The 21,086-nt window shown below is 35.0% G+C and overlaps 1 protein-coding gene across 2 annotated transcripts; it reads right to left on the reverse strand.

Annotated features, from left to right (window-relative positions):
* Nucleotides 1–1,260: 1,260 nt before the first annotated feature.
* On the reverse strand, nt 1,261–21,016 carry SOCS4 (suppressor of cytokine signaling 4). 2 transcript variants are annotated; one of them, XM_047079622.1, is made up of 3 exons: nt 20,761–21,016; nt 17,688–17,720; nt 1,261–7,531 (listed from the first exon to the last, which is right to left on the reverse strand). In XM_047079622.1, the coding sequence occupies exon 3, from the start codon at nt 7,437–7,439 to the stop codon at nt 6,114–6,116; it is 1,326 nt and encodes a 441-aa protein (XP_046935578.1). In that variant the 5' UTR covers nt 7,440–7,531; nt 17,688–17,720; nt 20,761–21,016; the 3' UTR covers nt 1,261–6,113. The 2 variants fall into 2 exon arrangements, with proteins under 2 accessions (XP_046935578.1, XP_046935577.1); XM_047079621.1 differs by lacking the exon at nt 17,688–17,720.
* Nucleotides 21,017–21,086: the final 70 nt, after the last annotated feature.

Below are 21,086 nucleotides of genomic sequence, written 5' to 3' on the forward strand. Positions count from 1 at the left end.
TGGGTGTGGATGCAGCCCAATTAGGGGATACCGGCCCAGGGGCCAAAATTGGGGAGAGCTAAAGGAACAAAACAGGAAAGAGAAGACGTTTACAAATGGCTTGACAATTGATATTAACTAAAAGACCAGCTGTCTTTGCAGCTTCTTCCTGATCAATGGCTCTCCTCGCCACATGTTCATCTCTGAATAAACCTTTTACCTATTTACTGTCACGTCTGAAGGATGATTGACACATTTCCCCAGCCATCAAGGAAACTGCTAGCGAGTAATGAAGATGCCATAATTATATAGTATGCAGTATATATAATATGTATATATAATACATATATCAAAACATATTGGAAGTGTGCAACGTCTTTACAACATTTTGCTTTGTGTAACCCCATAGTGGGTCACTGGGGAGGGGCACTTTACTAGAAACTACCTAAACTAAGGTTTCTTGAGTATGCTCCACCAGTACACACACTTCTCATACTGAAAAACGAGTAATAGAGAAAATGCAAATACCTAAGCCTAGGGAAGACTTATTTTTAAACAGGGAAAATGGTCTATGTAAAATGGTATTAGCGTGAACCACTTGCCCTGCCCTCAGGAGTCAGTAAATTAAGTGCCTTATGGAGCTATAAGGAAGTCTGAGTCAGTAGGAAGTCAGCAAAACTACTTTATTTAAAATTTTAACTTTTTTTCATTAGAATTTTTTGAAAAACTGATTTAAAAATGTTGCATTGAAATACTGCTTTTCATTACTGAGATTTTTGGTCAGAAAATTTTTGTGCCCAACTCGAGTGCCTCATCTCACCTTGGTCCAGGTCACATATCAGTGACAGCCTCGTTTTCCCATGCTCCCAGCCAATAACAGCATAGTGAGAGTTCTAGAGCTAGACCGTTCCTGTCCCATGTGGGCTCCCACAGGCACCCTTTGCTGAGAAACTAAATCCCCATTTAGCTTTTTCACAACTGTCCTGCAGTCTGAAGCCCACCCTACCCAACCTTCGAATTTCTTTTATGTATGTCAGACTTGCAAAGTGGTATGAAGACTTCCACACTTTTTCTTCATAGGTGTTTTCCCCAATAAATCTTGCACCTTTAATGATATCTTGGCATCTGCTCTTGGAAGACCCAAACTGACACACCAAAGATGGAAAGTGTATTATAAATTAGAAAATGTGTAATATAGATTTTTAAATTTTTTTCAGATTTTAAGTTGAATGTGCTAAGTCAGGATATACAATGTTTTAAAAACAAGACACAAAGCCTTTGTATTTTATATATGAAGTTTAATTAAGAAGTGAAAATTTATTCAGGTCAATTTATTTGAACTCACACCGAAGAAGAAACATTCAACTCCAGGATTAGAAATAAAAATGTAAACAGTCTACTTCTTTTTGGGTACGGGGAAGATCACACAAGCCTGATTGACAAGAGTACTAACAGCTTTGCGAAGTTACTACTTAAACTCTGTATATTCAAGTATATATCAAGTTCATACTTGGTTTACACAGAATTTATTCAATCCTAGCAAAGTCAACAAAATTTAAGTAAACCTCCTCTCAAGTTTTACTTTAAGCCTGAAAGCTTAGATTTGATTACAACCACAACAAAAGTGATTATCTTTACTTCCTGCAGATGTAATCAACTTTTAAAATAACTTAGGCAAACATCAATTTTACATAAACCTTATTAAGGGTAGGAGGAAATTGGAACTGTTCATCCAATTCCTGAGTCTAAATCATAAATCCATATTGTACTGTTATCTCTATTGTCAAACCAAGCCAAGAAAGCCTATTACAGACTAGAAGTGAATGTGAATTTGCAGGGTCCACTAAGGGATACTTTGAAAATCTATCATCACATTACTTTCAAGAAATTACAGAAATTATTTTCAAGTATGCTCCAAGAGTCACCTCTTAAATGAAGAACTAACCTTCAGCAAGTCAAGTGACAAGTATTATTTACCTACATTTTGTATGCTAGATGAAGGTAAAAATTTAGGATTGAGTAATCTATTTGAAAATAAAAAGTAAACAAAAAATAGATTCTGGTTTTATTTGAAATAGGATTCATGTGCCCCAAGTCCCTTCCCATTGGGTTATATCCATTAGTCTATATTTCTACCTAGAAGCCAATCCATTTGAAAAGTTACCTCCATTATGTGTCCAACATTATTAACGTATTAGTACAGACTCTTGTAGCACTGCTCACTTCTAGTATGCCATTAAAAAAAGGAAAAAAAAAAAAAACCTTTGTGCTTTGCATTCATTTTTTAGAAATAATAACCGTAAAACTGATTATGGTTAAAACCAAAATTGTGAAGAATTTTTTCCAAATTAGAAACAATAATCTGCATGACTTAAAATCTTTTATTCCTTTGGGTATTAAATTACTTAACACACAGGTTTACATTTAAACATTGTTCTCCCTGTGTTGTCTCAAGAAATAATTATGTCTATTTTCCTGTGAAGTCTGTCTACTAAAATCAATGTATAACCTATTGATTACACAGATTTTAGCTATAATCATATCTAAAAGTGACAAAAAAGATTATAAATGAAAGCTAAGAGTATATTTATAAGAGTTAGGTTTTAAGGTTTTTGTTTCATAGGAAGAAACCTATTATGTGGGTCTATAAAATGATCCAAACTTCAGAGAGACAGGAAGCTGATAACTTGATTTGTCTTCTTAATGGCTTTGGCTCATGAATAAATGATAATGGTTTGTGTTTTTCTTATCAAAAGAAATGGAATTTGTATGAGTCCTATTTGCCACATTTGCTCTACTTTTTAAAGGATTTCTAATTGCTAAGACATTCTTTATATTATTTATAATAAGTCAAAACTTTAACTGAAAGCCATTCTTTGACCATTAGCTGAATTTCAGGAAAGAAAACAGTTCGGTTCACCAAATCAATAAATCTAGCCACAGGCTGACTAAAAGCTTCCTTTAATCTTCTTCCTATTAGGTCTTCCTCTAAATTAAGCCATTCCCTGTATGAATTATTTAAGTGAATGGCATGGCTATAGAAAGATCACATATGATTCTTTATACAAAAATGCTCAAGGAACCTAAAAACATATCCATTCAGCATATTTCAGGAATTATAGTATGAATCAAGATGCTGTGTAGCTTAAAAAAAAGAAGATGCACGGTGGTGGCAGTGGTGGTGGTGACGGTGGTGTCCTGAAAAGCTTGAGAAATAGAAAAGTCAAGTTTATTTCCTGATTAGTGCAGGATGATTCCCAAAGGGCAGTTAAGTGTCTGGTCCAGACCAGCTATTAGTGATTAAGTAGTTCCCTTTCACTGTCAAGGCTCTTCCCTGAGGTGATGCCTAAATTCTTAATTTTAATATTTTATCTTGTTTCTTTTAGCTCCATCCTTTCTCACCAATAACTCTACACATTTCCACCATGCTGAATGCTTTCTCAACTCTGGAATTTACACTTTTCAAATGCCAACAAACTTAGTTACAAAATTTATATTTAGATATATTTGTATTTTTCCTCGTGTTCCTCTCAAAACTTAATCATTTTAGTTATATATTCCAATAATTACATATTTCACATTTTTAAATTTAGTTTGTGAATACTGGATGCTCTTCCAAATGTGTCCTCACAAAGTCACTGAGAAAGAAATTAACCTTTCTAAATTTCAATTCTTTAATGCTTTAAAAATTAATTTATTATTACTCTTCTTTTTCCTTCATGGTAAACAATTCCCTTCTCCAGTCTTTATATTTCTACTTCCCAGATTTCTTTTCACTGTAGCAAACACCAAAGGAAAAATACAAACCATTTCAGAGTAAATAAGTCTCTTCCCTGCTCTCATTTATTAGATCTACTTCAAGGCTATATATATGGCAGTATTTTGAAAATGTTAACAGCTATTAATACCTTGAAGTTGGAAAAATAAGAAAGCCAGAGAAAATATATCACAAGCAACCAGTTTGAATATATGAAAAGCTACTTAGATCTTGATTTTCATATAAACATTAATTTTTACCATTATAAAAGACAACATAATTATATTTCATTTTTCTTTATAAAATTACTCTTTAACAGAATACTTGTTAGCTAGTCATCCCTTAGGTTTTTCTGTACTGATAAAAAGTTATTTTTAAAAGAAAAATATTTAAAACAATAATTGTTTCACAGAAACAGAAAGTCTCATTATCAAATTCTGATAAAAAACTATAATCACGGGTAGATTCTTACTATACTATTAATGTTCTTTCACCAAAAATGGATATTTAGGAAGTGTTCTGTTGGTAAACAAGACAAGCTTCTCAGTGATCTACAAAAGCGTCACAATAAAAGATGAGGTAGTATGAGACTTCTCTACTTTTGTAAAAGGGAAATATCATCTTTAGAAGAGATATTTATCCTAGTATCGGTGTTAATGATATCCTGAGCCTCATTACTCCATAGACAGGTGCCATACTTAGTAGTTACCCCTCACTGTAACCAAGACAATTTTGAGATCACTGAGAAAAAAAAATGATAGAAGATAATGGTAACAGAGATTTTCCTGGTTCAATTTTGTGGTAATGGCTAAAAATTTATTTTAAAGCTATTACTGAAAAATACCATCTTTATGTTAACAGAACTGCAGGAAAGCAAAATGCTACTTCAACATAAAAGCAATGATACCTATGAAACACCTGTTCTGAGTTGGAAAGTTGAGTCAAATTTCTTTCAATCCAGGTAGAAGTAGCTTACTACTGGACCTAAATTAGCATTGAGAAATCAATTACTATGATATTAAAAATGCCACTTTGTACAAAGGGCTAGACAGCTCACCAGAAGAAACTACTATCTAGGAAATTATGCACTGACTATTAAAAAAAAGAGGAGTTAGATAGGCTATCACTCCATTTACCTTTATTATACTGGGATAATGATGTTTCTAAATATACTTCCCTATCGAGACAGTAAATTTAAAATATTAGTCCCAGTGCCCAGTACTGTTCAGTATGGCATAAGCCATGTAGCTCTCAAAATGTTTTCCCTTTGTTGAAGCCACAGTAAAGACATGTTAATTCTGAAAACAGGAGTATTTGAAACCTGAAAATCAAAACCAATATCAAGCTTCTTAAAAACTGAGCTCCATGTTTACTTCTTAAATCTTTAGTCAAGCTCAATTTAAAATAATGAAGACTACTTAGGTCCTCTTTGGTTATCAATGGCAATTTGTAGCTGTTTATAATATTGTGGCATTTCCCCAAAGTAACAGGCTCAGAGTTTCTATAAAAAGGCTAATTAGAAGCAACAGTTCATAAGTAAATACAGAAAAACCCCATAGTTGCTTAAATATGTTAGTAACTACTAGTTACTGATAGTGTTATCATTACTTTTTAAGCTTCCAGTGAGAAAGGAACAATATTCATGTTCTGAAAAGAGCAACTCATCTAAGTTGAGTGAAAAGACCTATTCAAAAATAACAAATGACCACGCCACAGTGTAGAAAATAAATTCACCTCCAGTCATGTTCTCATTTGATTCTTCCCAATCGATCAAATTTAGTAGTAGTTAATATTTAAAGTGAAACACTTCAAGTTTAATTTTAAACCATTTTGTTACCTTCAGCATTCCTATTATTAAATTACAAAACTCAATTACATTGGTATAGATTGTGAATTATAACACTCAGCTTTACTGAAGAATTTTAAAACAACTCTGAAAGGGGGACAGGGAAACTATATTTTATGTATAGGAATGCCAATGGCATAGGTTAACAAGGAATTTACATTAGGAAAGAACATAAGATTATTTTTAAAGAAACATACAAAATACCGATTACTTAACTGTATTTGCATTGCCTACCAAATTCCAAATATCCCTGGATCATAAGCAAATTACAATTAAGAAAAAAAATCTTACAATCTATTTGGTAAAAACAAAAACCAAACACGTGGTCAAAAATATTCATTAACCCCTACTGTGTAACTTTAAACAATTATTGTTATCATAAGAAAAATAAACTGATCTGGAAGTAAAATTTAGGGCAGAGATTTATTTTGGATTTCAACTGCCCTTGTAGAAAAATTCAAAGTGGTATAAGAAAAATAAAATATTAAATGAAAATATGTATATAATCATTCTCATATACCTACACTTTTCCTAGCACTGTTGTTCTGGTGCATCAATCCTGAGTACTCTAACTTTTGATTTATAGTGATATTCCTTCAGATATAATTTCATAGAAGAAGGAATTGGAAGGGCATCAATGCCATCGTAAGTTGTACAGTTACAAATAACTGTTCTGCATATATGTTGCAAGGAAAAAGGGAAAGTCCGAATTAAAGGAGTGGATAAAAGTGGTTCAAAGAACATACAGGCACTTGGGTCCTTATAATGTTCTAGGAGCCCAGTAATGTCAGGAGAATGGAAGACACAAGGATCATGTGCATCAAAGCTAAAATTGTGATTCCACTGTTCAATTCTAGCGTGAAGAGAACGACTATAGCGTCTAAAACTAACAGAGAATAAATAGTCTTCCTGTGCTGAGTCTCGAAGTAAAAAGGTACCCTCTGGTTTTCCCTCTAGTAGAGCTTCAGCTGCATATTTATCCATAACTCCCCAGTAACATGGATTGTTATTGATCTGAAGGAGGTCTGGTACAAGACAGTGGACGTAATCAATCTGGGTATGGTACTTAGGAGGTGTTTCCAGCTGCAGGATTTCTTCATCCATTTCCCATTTGGGTTTGTTTCTTTTTCTGGAACTTGTGCAAAGTGTAATAATTTCATCATCTGAATCCATATCACTATCTTCTATACTGTTATTTGAAACCAGGTTCATCACAGAGCCAGTCACAGGACCACCTCTACATGAAGCATTGTTGGTGGTTATGACACAGGGCTGAACATCAGTATGTGAGAAGCAGTTCACCTCTTCTTCCACATTTCTTCTTTGTTTTAGCTGACCATCCCTCAATTCACTCTGAGCCAAGTCTGTGCTTACCCACTCACTGGATTTGGGATTTATAGGAGCAGTGTGTCGTTTAATAAAATGCCACCTAAAGGCTAAATCTGATCGAGGTGGAAAAGGACACTTATCTAACATGAGTTCACTGATATGAATTTTCCTTTTAGATGGAAGCCCCGAAGAGTGTCGACCACTACAATTCTTTATTGGGAAACACTGCCCCACGGCATCTTGCAGTTTCTGTTTAAGAGATCGGCCTAAAAATCTATGCCCACAGGAGTGATCTAAATCCAACTCGATGGATGAACAGCTGTGCTTCCTTTCTTGGCTCCTTAAAGGAACTTCAGTTTTCTCTATAGCATTCACTGTTTCAGCATCTGAACAACTTTCACTCTTTTTTGACCAAGATAATTTCTTTCCACTCCACACATACCCGTCCTTTCTGTCAGCACTTCTACTTCGACTAGTTTTGGGCCTTACATCTACATTTTTGCTATTATTTTCACTACTTTCTGCCATTTTGATAAATTATCCACAAATTCCAGTGTTATAAATACTGCTTTTTTAGTTTTTCCAGGAGGGAGTTTCTTCTGGGCACTCTCTGGATGTATCTAAAGAAAAAAAAAATCATTAGTCATTTGTCATTCATTTTGTATACAGTTTATATATTAACCCCCGACAGAAGATGAAAAACGAAAATTAGTACAGGTACAAGATAAGAGTACTGGATATATTGGAAGGCATTTCCAAGATATTTTGTTCTCATTTAAATAATCTGCTTTACTATATACTAATAATTTCATAGGGCCAGGGAGTCAAGAACCTGAGTTCTTTTCCCACACCTAATTCTCAATATAGATTAGAAAAACTGAAGCTTCCTCTCTTAGCCAAACTGTATGCTCAAAATGTGAATAATTTCTAGTCTTGAGATACAGCTTATGCCAATATTTCCTCCCCTTATTTTTATTTCACAGCAAACCAGTCAGTGAATTGTTTGTAAGAGACAGTGAGAAATCTATGACTTGGTGTTTGAGAACCACTACCCTATAGTTCCTTTACTTCCCTCTCCTTGTTTTATTTCCTATTGATTGAAAATATGAACTTTTAAGTTATAAAATCTCTTAAAAATTTATTAAATAATCACCACTGAACAGTATGAATGCCATGCAAGCATTTGCAATTCAATTCTGTCAACTCATTTCAGTAATTGCTCAATTTCACTATTAGTCTAGGCAATTCTTAGAAAATATGGAATAGAGTAAAAATTTGTTATTTTACATACACACATACACACCCTTGTATTTTTCTTGGTAATTCTGAGAAACAGGTATAAATTTCTATAGGGCAATGACTTTCCCATGAAATTGGCTAGATATAGTAGAATTTACAATGTGAAATACTGAATTTTATTAAGACAAATAGTAATGATTGGTCATAGATGGGATTAAATTAACTCTTCTTAGGTGGAATAAGATTTAAACCCAGAATTGGGGGTAAGGATTCTATAATCTCAAATATCTTACAGATCAAAGTTGAATTTGGAAACTGAGAAAATCAGTCTCACTCAGCACACTAATTATGATTAAGTTTTTGATTATGTCAGAGGAACATTACAATCCTGACAGTCAAGTAAATGTTTATAGCCACTTGAATGTATTTTCAAAGCAATATGATTTGAAACAAACATCTGTAGTAAATACTTAAGCAAGTACCTAAAACTGTGAACTAATGAGTCAGACTTGCCAAATAAAGTACTCCATTGCTAAACACTGAATGGCACCTGGTGATTATACTGATTATTTTTATTTAGTGGGCTCACTAGTATATAGTCATTTAAAATCTATAGGGAAAATATTTTTAATTATAATTTTGGAAGATACATCATCACTTAGTATGCCAAAATTATATTCAACAGTATGCTCTGGCTGTTTATTGACTAAATTCCATTGAGCAAAAATAAACAAGGAGAAGAAACAAAGTAGGCTGAAGAATATGAAGAGTCATGGATTAGAAGAGACACTTGTTACTAAGAGACTGCACACATTTTTCAAGATAAAAAAGTAATAAGGGAGTCCCAAGCAGATATTTTTCATTAATACAACATAGTTTCTACTTTTTTTCTTTTTATGTTTATTTTTATTTTTGAGAGAGAGAGAGAGACAGAGTGCAAGTGGGGGAAGGGCAGAGAGAGAGAGAGAGAGAGAGAGAGAGAGAGAGAGAGACACAGAATCTGAGGCAGGCTCCAGGCTCTGAGCTATCAGCACAGAGCCCAACACGGGGCTCAAACTCACAAACTGTGAGATCATGACCTAAGCTGAAGTCAGATGTTTAATCGACTGAGCCACCTAGGTGCCCCAGTTTCTACTTTTTTTACTCAGTTGTGAAAAATATGTAAGATTTGAAATGCCTGGTGATTTACTAAAAAAATCAATATAGCAGTTTATTAAACTCTGTGACCAACTCGACTACACTGGATAAGAGCTCCTTCATCTTGCCTCCCTGTTACCCCTACATTGTACTGTTCCTATTATCAGAGATAAACTCTCTCTCTGTTCTTGACGACATTCCCACCTTTACCAGGGCCTGTTTCAGTTTCTCTCAAGTTCTGTCTTCAATAACCAAGTCTCCTATAAAATCCTTTAGTGATTATAATGCTTCTTTAGCTACTATACCTGCTGCTTTCTATTACTAAATATCTTAGTGAGTAGTATAACCTCATTTCCTCTCAAAATGAAAGTAGCTTTTTGTTTTTTTCTGATTATAAAATAAATAATTGTCCGGCTTGAAATGGCCAAGTGGGGGCACCTGGGTGACTTAACTGGTTGACGATCCACCTCTTGGTTGCAAATCAGGTCACCATCCTAGGGTCATGGGATTGAACCTTGCATCAGGCTCTGCACTGAGTGTGGAGCCTGCTTAAGATCCTCTCCCTCCCTCCCCCCTCCCTCCCTCCCTCCCTCTCTCCCCCCCACTCCGCTCCTCTCCCCCACTCATGTTATCTCTTATTCTCTCAAGAGAATAAGAATTCTCTCAATAAGAGAATAAGAGAATATAAATAAATAAAATGGCCAAGTGAAAATCTTTTCACTTCATCCTTTTCTCAGAAGTTAGCCCAAAACAAGGAAAAATCAGAAATTAAAATACAAAGCTTTTATCTTCAATGAGACTAGCAGATATCTATCACCTGAATCACAAAATATGAGGACAGAATATGAATGGAGGACCAATATCTGACTCAGCAACAGAAGAGGTACCAACAGAGAGGTAGGTAACAGTAGGCACAGAAGTGACATGAATGAGAAGCAAGCCAACAGAGTGGGCGAAGTCCAGGACCCAGAGGCACCAGGTACTATAGAAAATGTGGGTGGAGAACAGGGTGGAAAATGGAGAGGTACGTACTTCCAGCAGATGTACAGCTCTGGTTCTTACTCCTACACTTAGAGGAGATGGGATATTTATCATTTGGAGAAACTGAACCAGAGAGGCTCAGGGCTTTGGATACCAGACACAGAGGTAGAAGGGAGGTTGGGATTAAAATCAGAATGAAAGTTCCTGCCTCCTTCTTCAATCTAGCTTCCAGAACTCCAGCATCCAGACTCGTATCTCCTAATAGGGAATTAAAAGAGACTTTGCCAAAGAATGGAATGGACAAGGAGAAAAGACCTCTAGATGCTGACACCTGGGACTCCTTCAATAAAAAGCTGGAAGGCCAACCAAGCATACAGAGAAGCTTGCTAGTCCATAAGCCCCACCTACTCCCAGCTGTCAGGCAGCATTGTTGTCCTTCATTCACTCTGGAATATGAATGAATAGTCATAGGTCATCAGACTTTTGAGGAAAGTCTCTAACAGAAACTAAAAAAACATTAAGAACTGAAAGAAAACAATACCTATAAAAAGAGCAGAAAACAAAACTGATTTCTTCCAAGTTAAGAGAAGATATTACACATCTATGAATGAGCAAGAGAAGTATGGGACAATCATACTTAAGAAAGCTTTGGGAATTAAAAATATGATTACAGAAATAAAATATTCAATAGGAAAATTGGAGGATAAATTGAGGAAATACTAGGAAGTAGGAAAAAATGGTTAATTAGAAGAGATAAGAAAACTAGAGGAACAATACATACATTCATACATTTCATACCAAATAACAAAATAAAGGGGGAGAAACTATACAAGAAACCACATTAGGAGATTTCCTAGAACCAAAGTACATGAGCCTCCATAATGAAAGAGCTTTCAGTACCCAGCACATTGGGGCAAAATACACAATGGGCTACATTATTCTAAAATTTTACAACCCTAGAGATGAACACATAATATAGTTAAGAGAGTAGATCTCAACGTTAAGCATTCTTACCGTAGTTAAATAAACAAGTCTAAGCCAAAAAAAAAAAAAAATTAAAAAAATAAAAAACAGTCTTCTTGTGGGAAAAAAAGTCACAAAGGAATGTAAATAAAACGGCATCTGTTTCTCAATAGTAATATTAGGAGCTAGAGGCTAGTTTTGGAATCTAGAAGCTAGTTTCCAACTTTGAAGAGACAACCAGTCAAATTATCAATCAAGTATCAGGAAAAGAGGGGCACCTGGGTGGCTCAGATGAGTGAGTGCTCAACTTTGGCTCAGGTCATGATCTCACAGTTGATGAGTTCGAGTCCCACATCAGGCTCATTGCTGTTGGCATGGAGCCTGCTTTGGATCCTCTGACCCCTCTTTCTACTCCCCCCTCCCGGCTTGCGCACTCTCTCTCAAAAACAAATAAGCATAAAAAAAAAACAACAAATTTCCAGACATGCAAAACATCAACAATTTTACCTCATACTGGAAGATAGTCTTCTAAAATTAGAGTCGTACAACACATCAAAAGATATAACACAGGAAATAAGACATTTAACATAGCAGAAAGGAAATCTGAATTCTTAGGGTGATGAAGAAGGAAAGTCTCTAGACAACAGGGTATCCAGAGCAACTAGCTGATAAAACTACACAAGGCCATAGGCTCCAAGGTGGAGGATCTTGAGGAAAAAAAAAAACAAAATAGAATTGACTTTCCCCTGCTTGTGCTCTCTCTCAAAATAAATAGACATTAAAAAAAAGAAGAAGAAGAAAAAAAAGAAAGGGGTGCCTGGGTGGCTTAGTTAGTTGAGGATCTGACTTCAGCTCAGGTCATGATCTCGTGGTTCATGGGTTCGAGCCCCGCATCAGGTTCTGCGCTGACAGCTCAGAGCCTGGAGCCTGCTTTGGATTCCGTGTCTCCCTTTCTCTCTGCCCGTCCCCTGCTTGTGCTCTGTCTCTCTCCCTCTCTCTCAAAAATAAACATTAAAAAAATGAAAAAAAAGAAAACAGAATTGTAAAACACCTGACTCAGCCATGAATGATATTTACATATTCACCAAAACTCTGATATAATTGAGAAAACAAAATGAAAAGAAGGAAACTAAAAGAGTTAAATCCTCATCTATCATGAGAGAAACTCAACTGATGTCTGGTAACTGATGAACCAAGAAAAAGAAGTATAAGCATATGATTTAGAAATATAAAGGTAAATATCAGAAAAACAGAGATTGAAAGTAGATGCCTCTGGGATGGGTTCAATTGCAGCATTTCTTAGCTTATCTAAACTTCCAGTTTAGTTTAAATTTTAACCTAGGCACATATATCGTTTTGATAGAAAGAATAATAATTCATACTCACTGGGACAAATTCAAACTAAGCTTCAAGTTATGAGGAAAAACCCAAAATTATCCATAATCTTATCACCCAGCAGTAACCATTTTAACATTTTCAATATCTCTATGCATGTATATGACAAGGATGCAGTTCCACAGCACAATGACAATGGGCATTAGTAATATGGTTTGAGTCCAGTTTATTTTATACTAGCCATATCACCTGAAACCTCAGTTTTTTCCATCTGAAAAATGGAGATATTAATGCCATCTATTTCATTGAGCTGTTGGGGATTAAATGGAATAATGTATGTTAAATACTCAGCCAGATCCTAAATGTATTAAGCACTCAATAAATTTTTTTTAAAGAAAGATATTAGATATATTGTTTTATTAAGGCACGTAAGCCAGTTTAATAGAAATAGTTTATAATGACAAAAATCACAAGAATACTTCTGTCTCTAGCCGAATTCTAACTACAAAGTTTATGAGCAAATATAATTTTCAGGAGGATAACAAAATGTTTCAAAGTGAAAAGGGATCAATATGCCAGATATAGCTGAAACTCAACAGACCACGAAGCTAGAGAATAATTTGACATTTTCCCCCAGAGAACTAGTTTCCAGCCTTAATAAAGTTTACCTGCCAACATAACAGGTTTACTTCGGCAAGGCTTACCAACTTGTATATGCTAGGTACCTATCAGTTAAGTATCTCCGGATTTTAGGTTAACTGTTCTTATGTGTGTAAATGCTGTAGGTGTCCACAGAATAAAATGAAATACCATTGCCCTAGATGAATTTTCCATACATTTATCTGTACTTTGAGTTTGTGCACAGAAAATCTTGACTTATTTTCAAAAGTATCTCAGAACTATAGCCTTATATAAATTTCACATAGCTATTCTTTTGCTAGAAAAAATTTTTTTTTCAACGTTTATTTATTTTTGGGACAGAGAGACAGAGCATGAATGGGGGAGGGGCAGAGAGAGAGGGAGACAGAATCGGAAACAGGCCATCAGCCCAGAGCCTGACGCGGGGCTCGAACTCACGGACCGCGAGATCGTGACCTGGCTGAAGTTGGACGCATAACCGACTGCCCCACCCAGGCGCCCCTTTTGCTAGAAAATTGAATTCATCTTCAGAAGTTCATCCCACTTTTATAAATTATTGCAAAAATTTGATTTGGTAAAACGTACCATATCAATATATGTATATGGGCTAGAATGTCATTTAATGTTGTAATCTTCAAGGTAGTAAGAAAATTTAACTTCTATTTATATTTGTATAAATAATAGAAAAATTAAAATTTATTAATATTGAATACATGGTTGGCAATGTTCCCATCACTTGTTGTCAGATGGTTACGTGCTGGATGGTGTGCTGTTCCTGGGAGAAGAATAGGAGTTCCAAAAAGTTGAGGACCTGATGCCAGTCCTCTCCAATTCTTTGTTCACCTTTATGGATTGCACCTGCTTCCATGTTACTGGAAAAGATTTATGGATTATATTACCTTAAATAAGTAAATCTTCACAATACTTTGTAAATAGACACAATGATGGAAATTTTATAACATACTAGGTTTGCTAGCTACCTCAGAGCAAAGTACTTAAGTTGTTGAAATTGAAGATGAGTTATGCATTTTTCTTTCACAAAATGACAGGTGTTCTAAAATTGATGATCTTTATTTACTGGGATAAGTTGCTCTCGGCAGCTGTTTAGCAGATATATGAAGAAAGAAAGGCAAAACAAAATATCTAAGTGGTCATTTCATGGTATAGGTAACATCTTAATTACTATGAAAGTAACTGCTTAAAGAAAACATGCTATGGAGAAATCTTTTTATAAAAAAGATATTCAAATTTCCCTATTACATGATTTTTTTTACAAAAATGATAAAAATGCATCATGTATATAAACTCTCACATCTTTACACTTAAGATGCATGGAAAAATAATTTTCTAATCTCTTCCACAAGTTTCATTAAACCTTAAAATTCTTAAAAGTAAAAAAATTAAATCACACTGTTACCAATAAAAATAACATTAATTTTTAGTGACAACAAAATTATTTTTATTGTTATATTTTTCAAGACTAAAGATGAATTTTGGAGAAGTGCTTTGGTGTCTTGCCTATACAGGTAAAATCTGAATGTAAAAAAAAACTGTAGGGTTCTAAATCTGTCAAATCCTTTCAAATAACCTATCATTAATTCTTGGAATTTTATGGACTTTGCATAAACGAAGCAGAAGAGACACAAATTCCTAAGAAAGTAGCTTTACTACCATTTTAATGTAGTATAGAAATCAAAGATGATATTTTAAAACGTGCTGACAAATCAAAGATCTTTGTTGGTAACTGCAGAGGTGTTTTTGTTTTGTTTTGTTTTGTTTTAAGAGGGTGAAAAAAAATCACTTGGGAGAAAGTTGCTTTGGCTTTTGATTCAATAATTAATTTTTTATGAAGGCAGCTAAATTACATTGCTCTGGGGAGCACACAGTGACATCTTTCAAAAAAATTATTTCTTTTTAAAAAAAAATTTTTTTTTTAATGTTTACTTATTTCTGAGACAGAGAGAGACAGAGCATGAGTGAGGGAGGGGCAGAGAGAGAGGGAGACACAGAATCAGAAGCAGGCTCCAGGCTCTGAGCTGCCAGCACAGAGACCGACGCGGGGCTCGTACTCACAAACCATGAGATCATGACCTGAGTCGAAGTCAGTCTCTCAACCAACTGAGCCACCTAGGCGCCCCCCAAAAAATTATTTCTCAATAAGCAAGAAGCAAATATCTAAAAAGCAAATTTATATAAAAGTCATTTTCAAGAAAGCAAGTTCCCAGATTCAGTAACCATTTGATCCCAAATACTACCACCAGTTGCAAGGATGGTGAAATGAAAATGAAATCCAACATGAACATTCTACAAGCAAAAGCTTTAAATAACATTTAGTTAGTTCTACTGAATAAGGCCAGATAGGTGATTTTAATTCAAGATTTCTACAGAAAACTGTTAAAAAGCCAGTAATTAAAAGGTTAAACTTCATCAATCTGGAAAACTCATTGTATTCTCTATAATGTTGGATACCAGAGCATTATTGTATATATTAATTATTCATTGAACAAGTACTTTATTTATAATGCTGATACATATCTAAGACCAGAATTCATGTGAATACTAAATTAAAATAAATTTGATCCTAATAGAATTATTTATTACACTACATTAAGAATTTAAAAATAAATTATTACTCTGGTAGTAATTCAGACCTGGAATTTCCTTACCAAATTCATGATTCCAAAGTTTACTTGCCATTATGTGGCCCAAAACTCCCTGAAAGCATTCTGATCATAGTCTGTGATATTTGAATTAGATTCTGTGGGTCATAGTCTTTAACATTTGATCATAGTCTGATACTTAAGGAGGATTCTGTGGCACATTTAGGGCCCACAAATGGAATACACTGGATAGTAGATGACAGATGAATTCCTTGAAATGTTAAGAAAAAAATGTGAAAAATAAATTTGTTCATATGAAAAAATCTCCAAACTAAAATACATTTTTTTCTCATTACAAAAGCAATACAGGTTCATTTTTCAGTAAATATTTTTAGTGTCTCTTTTATTCATGCTACCAAGGAAGGGCTCACGAGACTTAATCCGATTAAAAAAACAAAACAAAACAAGCAAAAGGAATTATTGATTAGTACCACTACATTCTCCTCTTCTCCCCACTCTCCATTTACTTTCCCAATTATAGTTTGCTTACGTCACTGTCCCCCAATCTACTTTTGTGGACACTAGTTCTAAAAGATGTTAATACAATTTCCAGAGAAATAGGGGTTTTTTTGACAAACAAGTTTAGGAATGGCTTCCCCTCTGAAAGATCATGTTGCATATTTCGTAAAAGTTCTGAGAGGTCCTTCAGCTAAGAAGCCTGGTTAAGCCCTAGTTTCCTATACTTAGCTTACAGAAATCCTCCTAGAGCACATTTTAGGGGAAACATTAACTTGGTCTAATATTTAAATGATTGTACATTCCCTGAGCCAAAAAGAAATGTCTGGGAACCTGTTACTGAAGAAGATGAGTAAAGAGAGCAGAAAACTAAGCTGGCAGTACCTAGACTTTTAAAAGTGGAAGGACCTTAAAAGAATCTCAGAAACCAGAACCTTTAAGATAGAGGATTGCAACTCTTTAGGGAATAAACTAGATTGAACGGATGTATTTTTTCTTTCCAATTTGTAATTTTTAAATATAAAAACAATATATGCTCAGTATAAAATATATGGAACATTCAGACAAGTTTAAAAAGGAGGAAAAAACTATAATTCAATTACCTAGAGACAATCAGTTTAGACATTTTGGCTTATTTCCTTGCAATCTTTTTTCCTATGAAAGAAATTTAGTCTAAAGAGAAAATTTTAATGTTTTAAAGATCTATAAAAAATTAATAATCTGCACTTTTTCACTACACTATATTTAATTAAAAATGAAGCATGGTGGGGTGCCTGGGTGGCTCAGCTGATTAGGAGTCCGACTGGTGAGTTTGGCTCCAGTCATGATTTCATCGTTTTTGAGTTTGAGCCCCACATTGGGCTTTGCAATGACAAGTGTGGAGCCTGCTTGGGATTCTCTCTCTTTCCCTCTCTCTCTGCCCATCCTCTGCTGGTGCACATGCTTGCAGTCACTCTCTCTCTCGTTCTCTCAAAATGAATAAATAAACTTAAAAAAAAAGTGAAGCATGGTACAGATGAAATAGCATAAGGGTCTAAATCATCAAACATGGGCTAAAATTCAGAATTTGTCACTTACTAGTTATGTCACCTGATTTTTAAAATCTAATTTAGCTTCAGTTTTCACATTGTAAAATCTGGATAACGCAAGTTGTCTCCTGTTTTTACTGCCAGGATTAAGGCATATGAAAATAGCATAGCATTGAGCTTAATGAAAATACATATTTGCTACCTTCTATTATTATTCAGAACTTTTCACGTAGAAGTTAATTTCTAAAAACGAGAGGTTGGAAAGTTGCAAAATTTTTAAAAAGTAACAAGAGGAAACAGGCCATCTATAAGGCTAGAAAATCTACACAAAAATATACCTCGAAAATCTGAGATGGAGGAGGCTTCAGCATCTGAAATATCATAAAACACTTTATGTTATTCCTGATATTAAACAGTGTCTTTTTAGAAAGTTATAAAACTTTATAAATTCTTTATAAAAATATTATGGGTATAAATAACCAAACTTTTAATTATTAAAGACACTGTAGTTTCTTGCAAGCTAACTTAGTAAATATATAGATTTCAACAGAAATAGTAGGTAGGTTTTTTTTTTACCTAATTATAAATTACTCTTTCCACTGTTTTACAATAATTACATATGCTTACATTTTAGCCTGGGTGACGTTTTACCTATGCTAGTTGTTAACAAACTACTATAAGATGATTGTTTTAAGATGATTCATTTAAATAAAATGCTTTAGTGTCCTGATATGTTTTATTAAATTCTAAGTTTTATGGCAACAGTTATGATTTGGAGAGGCAGTATAGTAGACTACCTTGAACCAGAAGGAAAAAGATCTGTGCTCTAAAAAAAAAAAAAAGACATGTGCTCTACTTCTAGTTCCGACATTTGGTAGGAGTATGACTTTGGACAAACCACAATCTTTCCAAATCTTGGTTTCTTCATCAATAAAAGAGTGATTATATTTGTCTTGCTGTGTAAGGATCCACTATCCATGTTAACAACATAATCAAATAGTATGGCTGTCTTTAGCCACAGGAACTGGATAGCTGGAAATAGAACTTTTACTATATTGCCTTTTATACCTTAGGAAGTTTATACATATGCCAAGTAATATTTACTCCAAAAATTAAATAGCTGGTAAGTTTCAGGACACCTTCAGAGATACACAAATCAGATTTCTAAACTGTCTTCATTGTTATTTTTTTCAATACTCTGTTCCCTTCAGTTATTTTAACCTTCTCTTCCAGCCTTCTTTCACATAATTAGTGATTTTTACATCGAGTACATATTGTATTGAAAAGGCATTTTTTAAACTCCTTCCATAAGTTAATACCGATATACTTCTCAGATAAACTGAGTCTCTCTGAGTATATGATATAGATAACACTCATCACCATCAGCAGAATGATAATATATATTCGTATTCTCTCACCCTATTGCCCTTGAGAACAGTATTTGTGAACCTAAGGGTCCTAAAAGTGGTTGCAAGAGAGCAAAGCTAATCTTCATTGCATTGAAACTGTGACCTTGGGATCATTTTCAGTGAGTTCATTCAGCTACCCACTCCTGTGAGACACGTACTATGAATGATAAATAAATCCATTTGGAAAATTTTGACAGCCAGATCAGTGACAGCTACAATGGATTTTTTAAAAAAGCTATGTTATCCTAAATAACCAAACAATTTTGCAAACATTTAAGTTACATGCATTTCATTACTACACTGTCTAATACATGTTGTTTGAATGTCAGTTTCCATCAACAAGGCCATGAACTCATTGACATTAAAATTTGCAGGCTTTTGAACGAGAAATGGGACTTGTGAAAATATTATACTCGCAAAAGTAAGAATACATCTTTTAATGTTTGAAAACTATTTTAAAAATTTTGCTTAATGATTTAAACAAAAATAAATTCCAATTTGAATAAAAACATTAAGTACCCACCCAAGCACCCTGTTAATAACACCAGACATTAGTAACAATTAGTTTTATACATCCATGAGTATCTCCTATATACTATAACAATCAATGGAAGTAATGTCTCCATTTTAGAGATGAGGAATATGACATTCAGAAAAAGTAAAGCATATTCAAGGTCATACAATGAGTAACTGACAGAGTGAAAATTAAAACCTACAGTTGTTCAACTCTAGGGCCCAAGTTCTTGTCAAACATGTGAAATTTGTAAAGGAAATTTTTCTTTAACCTATGAATCACAGGGCCTGATTGCTAAGACAGAGTGAAGGGAGAGAAGTACAGACACCATTCAGAGTTTAAAGTTACATGGTGTTATAGATATCATAGTTAGGTTATTTTATACCTATAACTGTTGGTCCAATTTATAGATTCTTCTTAGGCTGAGGTCTGAATATTACTACCTTGAAATCTCATCATGATATACTCAGTATAGAGACAAATATTATCAGAGTTCATCTTTAATCCCATAGTTTATCCAGTTATATTCACTTGGATAAAAAAATCACAAATCAGTCTATGTTAAAACTAACGAATGATATCCAAATAAAATTAAGTCACTCAGAAAGAATCATCTCAGGTATCTTTGGCTGTTGTGGGAAATCAACAATAGGTTGGCTATTTTCCCATAAATCCCAAGCTCATTTTCGGCTCATCATTCTTCCTCTTCATTCATATACCAAACTTAAGTATCTAGGAAGCCTACTGGGAGCGCTAGTACTCAAAACAACTCTTCACACAATGCCAAGACCTTAAGAACAATAGCAAGTTTGTGTAACTGTGCAACTTTTCACAATGGGACTAGATTAAAAAACAATGGGGAAATCTCTATAACAAAAAAAGTCTCATTTATGTCATAAACTAGTGTCCGATGGAGACTACAAGGTGGGTACCACAAAAATATGCAATTGTGAAGGTATTCACCAGAGACTGGTCCACCAACATGGGGACACAATCTAAACCATAAACTTAATGGCCAAGACCTTCGCGCAGACTGCAAGGAGCGAAGTATTCAACAATATATTTTAGTTCTGGCTCTTCTTTTAGATCTAAGTACTCACTCCAGTGAACTTCAGGTCGGGTCTAAACGGGGAAACCCAAGTTACTTTCTTCTTCTGGGTTATATATATATGTAAAGAGTGCCCCCCAAATAAGCATTAACGTACGGGCCATACCTCCAGAGACTGAGAACTAAGATTAAAGTCTTCCCTTCTTTATCTCCATAGAAACGACAAGGTGAGGGCGCGAAGGATGCCAAGATGAAAGGTTTGGGAAGAGTCTTGCTCTCCCGGGGAGAAGATGCTCAAATACCTCATTCTTTAGCAGGGCCCCACGGAGGGGCTGGACAAGTTCAGGAACTCGGATATGGTTGCATGTTAGGAGAGCCTGGAAAGCGGTAGCAGACCCCAATCGACAAGGCCAGGCAGCAACCACCCTTCCCCCACTCACCTCTCAGAGCGCAGCTTAACTGGGGCTGTCCGAGTAACTGCCGCCATCACCATCGCCATCACTCTGGGTACTCGCTAAGGTGAAGGGAGGCCCAGTCACTCCTGCACCTCCTGTAGGTCCTATAAGGCGGATGCCTTTCTGCAAGCTGACACCCCTCGGCGCTGGGTTCTGGTCTCAGAGGATGCGGTCACCGCCTCCACCTGCTCCCAAGGCGCTGCCATCACTTCCGTGTTCGGCACCCTCCCTTTCTTCCTCACTCCCCCAGCAACCGGCTTTTTCCTTTGCAGGCGGCGCGTAGCTGACGCCACCACCCGGCGACTTGGGTC

The sequence above is a fragment of the Lynx rufus genome, unplaced genomic scaffold (assembly GCF_022079265.1).
Source record: "Lynx rufus isolate CCGP_SWC_20201006 ecotype Redwood Valley unplaced genomic scaffold, mLynRuf1.p SCAF_17, whole genome shotgun sequence".
Taxonomy (NCBI): Eukaryota; Metazoa; Chordata; class Mammalia; order Carnivora; family Felidae; genus Lynx; species Lynx rufus.

Bases quoted from the DNA above. Each gene is read 5' to 3' on its own strand.
- SOCS4 (XM_047079621.1), bottom strand. From the start codon at position 7,439: ATGGCAGAAAGTAGTGAAAATAATAGCAAAAATGTAGATGTAAGGCCC.